This window comes from Phacochoerus africanus, chromosome 3, assembly GCF_016906955.1.
Source record: "Phacochoerus africanus isolate WHEZ1 chromosome 3, ROS_Pafr_v1, whole genome shotgun sequence".
In the NCBI taxonomy this organism is placed as follows: Eukaryota; Metazoa; Chordata; class Mammalia; order Artiodactyla; family Suidae; genus Phacochoerus; species Phacochoerus africanus.
In genome coordinates, this window is record NC_062546.1 from 137,189,112 (window position 1) to 137,201,959 (window position 12,848).

Sequence of the window (12,848 nt, forward strand, 5' to 3'; positions counted from 1 at the left end):
CACATCTGTGACCTACACCACAGCTCACGGCAATGCTGGATCCTTAACCTACCGAGCAAGGCCTCGGATCAAACTTGCAACCTCATGGTTATTAGTTGGGTTCGTTGACCACTGAGCCACGACGGCAACTCCAGGTTTCTTTATTTTAAATAACTAGATTGTAAAAGACAATTTGCCTTTTAACTGGATAGTTCAGTGTATTTACTAGTAATTATTGACATATTGCTGTCATTTTTAAAGATATCACTGATGTTACATTGTATTCTATGCTAAAGTTACATTGTATTCTATTCTAAAATTTTTTCTAGCATGAACTGTTTTTATAGAATACAGTGTGATTTTTCCTCTGGAGTTGTATAGCACAGTTGTTCTGGATAATAAAGCAGTATGATGCACTGTTTAACAGATTGACTCTATAGCCAGTTTTTTGTATTAATATCCTGTAGCCAGGGAACCTCCATATGTGTGGGTGCAGCCCTAAAAAGACAAAAAAGAAAGGAAAGAAAGAAAGAAGGGAGGGAGGGAGGGAAGGAAGGAAGGAAGAAAGAAAGAAAAAAAGAAAACCTTATGTTTCCTTTGCTATATAGTAGGACCTCGTTGCTTATCCATTCTAAATGTAGTAGTTTGCACCTACTAACTCCAGACTCCCTGTCCATCCCACTCCCTCTCTCCACCCCTTTGGCAAGCACAAGTCTGTTCTCTATGTTTGTTAGTCTGTTTCTGTTTTGTATATAGGTTCATTTGTGCCATATTTTAGAGTCTACATATAAGTGACATCATATAGTATTTGTTTTTCTCTTTCTGACTTCACTTAATATGAGAATCTCTCTTTGTATCTATGTTGCTGCAATTGGCATTATTTTGTTCTTTTTATGGATGAGTAGTGTTCTACTCTGTGTGTGTGTGTGTGTAATTTTAAAAATTAAAGTATAGTGGTGGTATGTATATGTACCACATCTTCCCAATCCAGTCATCTGTCGATGGACATTTAGATTGTTTCCATGTCTTGGCTATTGTGAATAGTGCTTCAGTGAACATGGGGGTGTGTGTGTATCTTTTTGAATTATAGTTTTCCCATGAGTCATTAAATTGAAGAATATATACATGATTAAGGGAGTGAAATAAAACCTGACAATGTTTATATCCATGGAACATATTTCTTATTGAAGACAACTATTCTTTCACTGACAGAATTAATGAAGTTTTTTTGTTTCAGCAGTTTTTATAAGGCAATAGACATAACTTGTAAACTGTAGTTACAAGATGTACAGTATGTCTAAGATGTGTATCTTTCAATTACTTGTGACAGTGGTTTATCTGAATTTAGATGCTAATAAATTTGAGAGTCATTTTCAGTAAGGGCTGGAAAAAATTACTGGTATTATTGTTTGGTACTTAAGTATTTTGTGTGTTCTGGAAAGAGTCAATTCTAGCAATGTATCTGAAAACTGATAGTCACATACTCTGAAGACATTGCTGATAAAGGATAGAAGTATGAGAAAATTAATGAGATGCATCCCATACCTTAGGTGTACTATAATCTATTAGAGGAGATAAATGCAAACAAGGGAATACAGCATTGTATGGTACTTATCATCCAAGATGCACCTTAGGAAGTCTGAGGAGAAATGATTTGGGGAAATCTGAAGAAACTTCCTAAAAGTTCTTGAAAGATGAGCAACAATTTGCCAGGGAAAAAAAGAGGGGGAAGGACAATTCAGCAAACCCGTAGCATGTGCCAAGATAGGAGAGATGTCAAAAAATTGTGTAATGGGAGATTATGTAATTCCGTGGGGAGGAGGCATGAGTTGTAGAGTGATGACCAATGATAGATGATACTAATAGGATATGTGAGGGACAGCTTATGCAAGTTTTTTTTTTTTTCTCTGTAATAAGGGAAATGGATTCTCAATAATGGGGAGCTGTTGTATTTAGAAGATTTTAGATCTGTACTTCAGTATGTCAACTGGCAGAATTACTGGGGACATAGATTCTAGAGAGAAGAGGAGAGGAGAAATACTGTAGATGGAAGGACGCATAGGAAGGCATCAGTTACAACAAAAGTTTAGATGCCTCAAATCATTAATGTCTTTCTCTGTAAAAAGACCAAACATTTTATGTTATTATTCTAACATAAGAGAATGATGTGAATCTATTATTCTGTTGTAATAAAAATAGTGATCAAGGGAATACAAGACTTTTTTTTTTGTCTTTTGTCCTTTTAAGGCCACACCTGTGGCATACAGAGGTTCCCAGGCTAGGAGTCTAATCAGAGCTGTTGCTGCCGGCCTATGCCAGAGCCACAGCAACGCAGGATCCCAGCGTCTGCAAGTTACACCACAGCTCACGGCAAAGCTGGATCCTTAACCCACCGAGCGAGGCCAGGGATCAGACTTGCAACCTCATTGTTCCTAGTTGGATTTTTTTCCTTTGTGCCATGACGGGAACTCCAGAATACAAGGCTTAAGCCCAGCTTCTTGAAGTTTTGTGGCAAATGTTAATGACAAAGAAGTAAATACATTTGTGGTTTGAGATATTTTGCAAATAACTAATGATTTATTTTTTTAATCTCTTCTGTTATATATCAGATTTTTGAAATCTGTAACATCAGGAGTTCCTGTTGTGGCTCAGTGGGTTAAGAACCTGACATAATGTCCCTGAGGATGCAGGTTTGATACCTGGCCTCATTTCTGTGAACTGCAGCACAGGTCACAGATGCAGCTCATTGCCATGGCTATGGTGTACGCCTGCAGCTTTGATTTGACCCTTAGCCCAAAAACTTCCATATGCTGCAGGTGTGGCTGTAAAAAGATAAGAAGTAGAAATCTGTAACATCACTAAAAAGAAATAATAACTATTTTTTTCCAGTTATTTAAAACCTCCTTCAGCCTTGTCAAGTAAAATCTTTGAGGGCAAGGAGACGTCTCCATTAATGGGGCTGAAGTCAAGGTCAGATGTTGTGTTTCTGCCTATTTAAAATCATCTGATTAATGTTTCAAAAGGTTACTGACAATTACATTTGTTTCATTAAGCATTACTTGTGTAAAGGAAATTACTCATTTGAATAGGCAGCTTGATTTTTGAACATAAAATTTTAAAGTATTACTAGAGACAACATACCTAATCCAGCATCCCCATTCAAATAGACGGGGAATCTGAGGGACCAGAATTTGATTTGCCTGGATTATACTGCTAATTTTATATTGGAACTGAAACTAAAAAGCAAGTATCAGAACTCTTGGTCCACTTCTCTTGACACTTTCCATTTCCACAAAAATGGTCAGCAGAAGTTCCTTTATAATTACTACTGAATAGTTTGAAATGCACAAAAATGATTTTCAGGTTATTTTAATGTATTCTAGTTATTTGAAAATTAGTAAAAACACAAATTTATGTAGCCATTTTTTTTAGCTACATTGTTTTTAAAATAGAATACCCATTTTTCTTTCCACACAAATATTTTTTCTTTACTAAAGGGAAGCCATTTGGTATGACTTATTGGTGGATTTAAGTTTCTTTAATTTCATGGAAATTTCTTTGTCCAACTTGATGAATTCTATTTTTGATAAAATTCTACCATGAAATTTAATAATAGAAGGCTTTTTTGGTGAAAGTAGTTATCTCAAAAATCTATCAAATTGCATTAGCATCTCTGTACTCTGAACATTTTCAGAATGTTCTTTAGCTAGCTACATTTTTTAAAGTATCATTTTTCACAACTGAAGACTCTTCTGACCATATGATCATTTATATATAATACGTATCAGTTAATACATTGCTTGGCTAATGATTATATAATAGAAATATAATCCTATATTTATAATAGCATAAAAAGGCTATGGACTTTGCAAAGTAATACTTGATTTCTCTGTGGTATTGGCAAGATCTAAAAATTGACTTGTACAAAAAGAAGCCAATGAATTCCACTTAAGTCACTTTATACTGTTTACATTGGGGAAATTATGAAATGCATGTTTGGATCAAATTCATCTTCAAAAATACAAGCATTACAACTGTAATTTTCCACTGAGAATAAACATTTAGTTTTGACCTGACATAAATCCAAGGGACCCTGAAAAAAAAGTTAATATAAATTCTCAATCACTGCATCATTAATATTTTATGTGTAAATAAGAATTCATAACATGATTTTAAGTAACAAACTATGTTACATTTATTTACTACCAAGAAATTTGGAGGTGGTGTTAATTACATTGAGAGGAGTCGAGATTAAAATTTTTATAGTCAAGGAAATTGAAATTGACAAACATTGTAGATGGATACTGTTATTGTTATTGAACCTGTAAGTTGGAGAATGTGGATTTGGTCTTTTGCACACACAAAAGTTCACAAAAATTGCTTTTAATGGCCTTTATTCTGTAGTACTCCTTGGTGGATCATGCAGTAGGTTGTTATAAAATTCATATGAACTTTTATGTATACAAATATCAGATCAAGTGCAGGTTTCATAAGCATATACGTGTATATATGTATATAATAAGTATATATGTTTTAAACTTCAACAATAAAAAAAAACAGAAGCCAAGAAATTGAATACAATAAAAAATGAAATTTTTATTCTTTTGGCTCAATAATGACATAGTTCACCATTCTTTTTAGTAATAGCAATTCCCTGCATGCAGTTCATCAATACACTACAAGTAAATAGTTTTGTAAAAGAAATTAACATTAATCTTTTGGTTTGTGCAAAAAAATTTTATATCATGTTAGGTAATTGCACAACTTTGCCACTATGTTCATGGCTAAAAGGGACAGAGCCCAAGTTATATCTCTGATAGCTTTAGTGCAGCAAGAATTAAAAAAATAAGACTAGTCTGCATGAGCAAATACTACAAAAGTTGAGTTAAAAAAAACCTTCCATGAATAAAGGGTTATATTGAGGCAACCATAGTTGGTAGAAAATGATCTAGGTTTGAAATTTTGACCAATGTATCTCCTACTGGAATGATAGAAAATATATTATAACAAAGAAATCCACAAAACCCATTGTCTAACTTTTATTTTAGGAAATTATTCATTGAAAAGTCTTATGGATTCAAAAGTTTGGAGTTGTGATTAAAAATAAAAAGCAAAAGCATAAAGTAAAATAAATTGCCATGTCATCAACCTGAAAATAATTTTCTTATGTACAAAATGCAACAAATAAAATTGATCATATTTTACATTATTTATATTTAAACAAGTTTTGGACATATTTTTAGCAAAATATGAAGTATAAGATTTTGACAATAGGCAGTATGCTGTGAGTGTTTCCTTGAAATCTCGAGAGACACCATATGACACTCAAGTTGAGTTAAAAATGCAAAAGGAAAGGTGCTTTTTAAAATAATTGCAGGCTATTCTGCTTGACATACTAGACATAGAGCTGGCTGAATTCTACTACCAACATGTAACTTTTTTTAACCAAGACTTGTGAAGAATGAATTGAGTAAAATAGAACAGCATAGGCAATTAACATGCATTAGTGATAGTCTTCAAACTATTATTTATGTTTAATGAATGATATAGGATATATCCCTGTTGAAAGCTTGCAAAAGACACATATACTGTGGTACATATTTGATTTGATAGAAGTTGTTTATTGGGAAATATATCTATCTATGTAGACATAGATATAGATATGTGCCCAAACATGCACCACAGGATAAAATAACTATTTACATAGCAGAGGGTGTGTTTAATTGACATAAACTGTCAGCTTTGCTGAGAGCAGAAGATGGCAAAACAATACTGGAGCAGAAAGCGGAACAACTATTCTAAAGCAATACTTTAGATATGGATACAGACTTATTAGATTACCTTTTCTGGAAAGCATTTAACCAAAATTAAATATAGTGCTCTGAAACTTAGAATAAAATTTGCACTTGCTGAAATGGAATACTTTGCATAAAAATAATCCTTTAGAAATTAGAGGAGACTTTACAGGCACATAACTGTTTAGATATAAACAAACGTAGACTAAACACTTTTAAAATAAAGCCATCTAGAAAATGGAAGTACCTGAAATTGTTATTAGAATTTTTTGTCTGGTTTTGAGCTTGAATTTCATCTTTTGGGCAAAAAAAAAAAAAGACAAAAACCCTTTTTGTCTGATTATCTGAGAGACTTGTAGAGTAGGAACACAGGGGTTTTATATACTTTTTCTCAACTTAAATCTTGTTTACAAAAATAATGACATAGTATTACGAATAAACTATGAATTAGTGACCAGGGAAATCCACTAGAACAAATTTTGTAAAAATATGGCAGATATGGAAGTTAAAAATAGAGTGGATGCAAGTACTGTACTAAAAGTGTTTGATGTAGTTGCAATGATCATTTTGCACAACTATCCCTACAGTCTAGGTAGCCATTGAGTTTCTCCTCAGCAGTGTCAGCTGGTAATGAAAACAGCAACCTCTTGTCATTGTTGATACCCTGACTCACAGAGTTGTAATGACGAAGAGGTCACTGTCTTGTTATAGGCACTGACCATGAGTATTTGTTAAAACAGTCAGTTTGGCATAGACCTCCTCTGGGAGTCCAGTTGACACATAAGCTTTACCTTCTTAGGCTGTAAACAATTAATCACAAAGATAATTCTTTGTTTCTTTTTACTTTTGATTTTCCCTGACCTCTTTCCCTTTGCTTTCTTTTTCTGGTTTGTCTTTCTCAAACTTTTCCTTGTCTGGCTTTGTTACACTGTCATAGGAAGGAGGAGAGGTGGTAGAGGAACTTCCATCTGTTTTTTCTGGGGTGGAGTTCCCATTTAATTTGTCAATAATCATGTCATCTTTTATAGGTAAGTCAATCCTCCCTTTGATTGACTCTTTGTTGTATTCACTTACTACCTTCTTTAACCTTTGCTTTAATAGATAACATCTGAAATTACGCTGAATGATAGCAGCAGACACCTCTTCTTGTTTGCGTTTCAAAGTGGTTGTAATGGGTTCATAGGAGACTTTGGAGGGGTTCGATGCCATGAATCGATCTTCCATCTGTATTCGAAGGGCATCCATCTCTCCACTTTCACCCAAAACCCGCTTTGTAAAAGCAAATAAAATGTCAAGGCAGTGGATCCTGTCTCCACTGACCATAGGCAGATCCATGGCAATGAGCTGGACTTTGTTTGGTTTTGCTATGAGGAGAGGAGGATCCAGGGCAGCCGCAAAATCTGAGAGCTTGGAGAACTCTATGAACTGGGTGGCATCGGGATCAAACTTCTCCCACACCTCATAGAACATCTCAAAGTCATCCTCACTCAGGGGCTCTGCACTTTCTTCAGTAGCAACACTGAAGTTCTCGAGGATGACAGCGATGTACATGTTCACCACGACCAGAAATGATATGATGATGTAACTGACAAAGAAGAAAATCCCAACAGATGGGTTCCCGCAGTCTCCCTTAACCAAGCTGCCAGGGTGAATTGTGTCTGGGTCACAATCAGGTGGTGCACTATTAAGAATAGGTGCTAGCAGTCCATCCCAGCCAGCAGAGGTGGTGATCTGGAACAGGCAGATCATGCTGTTGCCAAAAGTCTCAAAGTTGAACATATCATCAATTCCAGCTTCCTTTTTAACATAGGCGAAGTTGGACATTCCAAAGATGGCGTAGATGAACATGACCAGGAAGAGCAGGAGGCCGATGTTGAACAGCGCAGGCAGCGACATCATCAAAGCAAAGAGCAGCGTGCGGATCCCCTTGGCCCCTTTGATCAGACGCAGGATGCGGCCAATCCTGGCAAGACGGATCACTCGGAACAGGGTAGGGGACACAAAATATTTCTCTATCAACTCAGCCAGAAACATACCTATGGAAAAATAGGGAAGAGCTAAACAGTGAATATTTTAAGTTTATCTGAATGTTTTTGCTTTGCAGGATTAATGAAAACAACAAATTTGTTATGAGTATAAACCGTTACTAACTTTTTGAATCCACTCCATAATATTACCAATTAAAGATTACAGGGTTTTATTCAGTGATTCTATAATGTCATAGACCAATATATACTTTTGGAAAATCCAACAAATTAAATAATCTCACATAGTGAATGACTTTTATGATTATATATACCCAATTCTATGAATAGTTATCCTTACATATGAAATATGCCAGCTACAAAGACTATTTCTGAAATATCTTCTATTTTTGAATACTGACACTCTTCAATTAGCAGGAAATGAACAAGAGTGTTAAACTTTATATCTACGCACATTATAGTTCTCAGATCTTATTTACATGTTACACAGGTGGCAGGCCTTGGGGGACTTTTCGTCTACAACTACACTTCTCTGTAAATAAACCGTTCTTACCTACAATGGAGAGAATCACCACCACAAAATCAAAGATGTTCCAGCCTATGGTGAAATAGTAGTATCTGAGGGAGATAAGTTTCAGCACAAATTCTCCAGTGAACAGGATAATGAATACAAGGTTAATCCGGGACAAAACCAGAGTCATATATTTGCTCTGGTCATCAGTTTCTACCATCATGGTGACCATATTGAGGCAGATAAGGATCATGATGCTGATATCAAAAACTTGTCTGGTTACAAAATCAAAGACCATTCCTTGAAATTTGTTCTGGAAAGAGAGGGAGAAGAAAGTTAATATGCATATTTCATAAGTAACAATACAATAAAATTGCAGATGAAGTCCTTCCACAATGGGATGTGCACCTGCTCACATTTATTTAGGTCCTATGGGAAGACAAAGCTGAATAAGACATAGATTGGTGGCCAACTGGTTGATAATGTGCATGGGCTTTGCTTAATTTTAATGACTGTGGTAATTTTTACAAAAATAATGACAACTAAAAATAAAGATTTATAAAGTAGGTTAATATATACAGACTTAGATGGATGAATATGCCAATTCATTTATCAACACTTCAGGAATTTTGATTTATATTTTATTTCTGTCTCTCCATTCCTCAAAATGTCAGTCATTCATTTTATCATTTTCCATTTAATTCTGCCTTTTCTAACAATAATGTTTAAATGAACTTCAGTAAATCAGGCTTATGTCCTTTGTGTATCCTGCCCTACCTTCTCCCTGTTACACCTTACCCACTCCAACTACTCTTAAAAATATGGTAAAATGAAGTTCTTTATAGGATTCGTGAGACCTTGTCAAGTTCCAGTTCTGTGATTACAGACTTTGTAACTTTGGGTGTAATATATTACTTCTTTGGGCCTCAATTCCCTTATTCCTTACGCATTTAAGAGGATAGATGATGTAGAATACAGCTCTGTGAACATAGTTCACTATTTTTATGCCTTTCTGGAATAATGAGTCTCTACAGAGTATGCGTTCTGAATAAATCTTTTGTCTATAGGTGTATTTGCTAAAACAAACTATTCTGATGACACCTTTTTCCTTTCTAAAAATTCTAAGAATATTCTCAAGTCATAATAATGGAGAGAAAAAAACAGCATAGAGGGAGGCTAGGGTGTAAAATGGGAAGTCTGGAAAACTCCATCTACTTAAAAGGACAGGAGGGTACCATCTAACAAGATCAGAGGAGTGAGAACCACATGCATTGTTGGCAGCAGTAGGTGGCAGCAGGAGCATGAGGCTTGCTTTGGAAGCAGTTATTGGGAACCCTGACTTGGAGATTTTTCAACTGACAAACTATTGAACGTTGCCTCATTTTTAAGAACCATGTAATTCATATTGAGTGTAGTAGTTGCATATGTGTTACACAGTTATTAACTTTACAATTAGGGCATTTTATATATTGGTATCACCCAATATGTTCTGGTCCAGAGCACTGCCCAGCTTCATCATGTGGAAATAGGGTTTTGGAATGTTAAAGAAGATGAGTAATTCTTACTGCAGGCCGAGGTATGGGTTTTTGAGGTTTCTTGGACCCAAGTTTCTTCATTGCATTGTAATATTTTTTCTGTTCCTCTGTCATAAAGATGTCTTGACCTCCAAAGTAAATACATAGTATAAAACTGGTTACAATCCAACATGTTTTACAACAGCACATTTACAAAAATATTTGTGAGTCTTTCCTTTAATCCCCTTTTTACAATTTTTAAATGGATTTTATCCTATTTCTTATAGATTTATCCTGCTTTTTTCATTTATGTGAAACTCTGAGTACTTTAACATTATGTAAAACCCATAATCACATAAAACTCTGATAAATGCAGGATTCTAATTTGATTATATTATATTTAAAAGGAAGCTCAGGGGTCTCAAATATATTTTCATGAAAGAAAAAAAATCTTAGTTCATTTCAGTGTTGACAGTTTTACTCTTTTATTCAACAATTTTTGAGCACTCCTACTGGGTAGATGGTGTATCCAGCATCAGAATTCCATGGTTATATAAGACACAGTGTTTGTATGCAAAAAAGAAAAAAAAGAGAAAAACACTCCAGAGATAACAATAAACTCCAAGATTCAGAGACAGGCTTTATAAAGGGGAGGACCCTTAAGCTACTCCTTAAAGGATGATTAAGTGTTTGCTAGGCAAAGCATTTTAGGAAGAAAAATATCCTATGTAAAGTCATGGAGGGAGAGGAGTGTATCTTGTTCAGAAAAGGGCAGAAAATCCATGTAGCTGTGTGTGTAATAAGTGATAGTGTTAATGGGGGGCGGGTGGTGACTGAGGAGTAGGGGAGAAGATGAGGCTGGAAAACTGGGTGGAGATAATTCCTGAGAGGCTCTGTAAGCAAGGATAAAGCATTGAGGCTAACTGGATGTTTTGAAGATATAGTCATATTTTTGAGTCAGAAAGACACTACAGGAGATCTGCAGAGGATGAACCTGGAGAAGAGCCACCAATTAGAAGCTGGAATCCTCTGCAGCTGAACTGACCACATAGTGAATGGAAAAGAATATAAAAATGATGTAATGATCTAAGTTTGTCATGACTCTTAGTGTCCTGGTTATTTGGATGTAAAATAGACAGAACCTCAGAATGGAAAAATGTGAGAGCTGAGGAATACTTATCTTCTTTTTCTGTTGGTTGAAGTTATCTATGATGACACCAATGAATAGATTCAGAGTGAAGAATGACCCAAAGATGATAAAGATGACAAAGTATAAATACATATACAGATTTTCTTCATACACAGGCTGTAGTTTAACCTAAATAATATTGAAAATATTAAATAATATTTTAAAACACAATAAATACTTGAGCTAAGTTAAATTTTTGATGTGTTGTTACTTACTATAAAGCTATTTTTGTCTTGACCTGAGATACTGTTCTGCAAAAGCAATTCTTTTTTCAAATTAGTATGATCTAGTATAGTGAAAAATTAAAATTTTTTTTTATTATTGTTCTTGAAACTATTTCCCATTGTGGCTTACCTGTACATATTCTTTAGAGTAAATAGCAGTGGTATAAAGACAAACATTTTGAACCTGTTATTAACCTTACTTTAATTTTTTACAGTATTTTAAACTTGGGTTTGGAAATGCTAGCTCTTGGAGATACGGCTTTAATAACAGAACATCGACTTCTAAGAGAAAAATTCAGCATAAACAGATATGTTCTAAGGAATTATCTTTATTACTGTTTTCTAAATTGAGTTTCCTTGATACTTGCTTGCTTTCATTGTGATATTTTTGGAAGCTGCTTCACAGACTCTGGTTTATACTTTCAAGGGATGAGAGACAAGTCACTTCCCTACGGAGCAACTTTCTTAATCTTAAGAGTTTCCTTGACTAGAACAATCTGGCTCTTAATCTATGCAGTTAGATACCCTTTCATATTGGATATATAATAGACATATTAATCAAAATATCATTTATATTGAAGTGATTGGCTTAATAAGGTAATTTCTACATGCAGTTGTAATTGTTCGGTTTGCATCTAATATAAAATTCTGGGCCTTAATTTATCACAAACATTCACTATGGAAAACACTAGTAGATATAAATAGTAGTTGAGTGATACTTACATCTCGTGAATCAACAGCTGCATACATAATGTCCATCCAGCCTTTGAACGTGGCCTGTAAACAACATATATTTGAATTCTGCATAAAAACTGAATCCAAGAATGTGCATTTTACCATATGAAAATCAGTGTTATTAAAAATAACTTTTTTTACAATATTATGACATATTCTACAAAGAGATTAAAATGAATTGAATGAAAAAATGAAATTGAAATAGAATAAGATTTTATTTCAGATCTGGAATGTGTTTTCTTTTTGGTTTTGGAAAGTATTCTATTTTTTCTGCACTAAAATTTAACCAGATGATACTCTGATCTCAGTCTTAAATCTTCTTCTAAAAGATAAGCTCTATCATTCAAACCACTGGTTTGTTTAAAACGTTCAATTATTTTCATTAAATAATTATGGATTAGTCATTATACCTTCAGTTAAGTCAAAATTATTAAATAATACACATTTTGAAATCCATACCATACAACTTGCATTTCCACACATAGTAGAACCATACTCCTTAGATTTATGTTGGTACAATTAATTATCTGGTTAATAATCCATACATTTAACTAATATAAGAAAAACAGGGGAGTTCCCGTCGTGGCGCAGTGGTTAACGAATCTGAATAGGAACCATGAGGTTGTGGGTTCGATCCCTGCCCTTGCTCATTGGGTTAAGGATCCGGCGTTGCCGTGAGCTGTGGTGTAGGCCAGTGGCTACAGCCCCAATTAGACCCCTAGCGTGGGAACCTCCATATGCCACAGGAGAGGCTCTATAAAAGGCAAAAACAAAAACAAAAACAAAACCAGGAAGCATAAATATAAAATCACATTAACACATACTAACAGCTGAACACTGGGGAAAATACATTATAAAATCACTGCAAAACATCTTATTTATTGTCAAGTCAAGCTAAGAGTATAGGTGACAATCA

The 12,848-nt window shown here is 34.6% G+C and overlaps 1 protein-coding gene across 12 annotated transcripts in view; it reads right to left on the minus strand.

Moving 5' to 3' along the window:
* Positions 1–6,182: 6,182 nt before the first annotated feature.
* LOC125123243 (sodium channel protein type 3 subunit alpha) overlaps positions 6,183–12,848 on the minus strand; it is a 79,442-nt gene continuing 72,776 nt past the window's right edge. For all 12 annotated transcript variants that reach the window (XM_047772776.1, XM_047772773.1, XM_047772774.1 and 9 more), the window contains 5 exons: positions 11,921–11,974; positions 10,965–11,102; positions 9,836–9,940; positions 8,313–8,583; positions 6,183–7,810 (listed from right to left, as the gene is read on the minus strand). In XM_047772776.1, the coding sequence (XP_047628732.1) occupies positions 6,615–7,810; positions 8,313–8,583; positions 9,836–9,940; positions 10,965–11,102; positions 11,921–11,974 (1,764 nt within the window). In that variant the 3' untranslated portion in view covers positions 6,183–6,614. The remainder of the gene's footprint in view (positions 7,811–8,312; positions 8,584–9,835; positions 9,941–10,964; positions 11,103–11,920; positions 11,975–12,848) is intronic.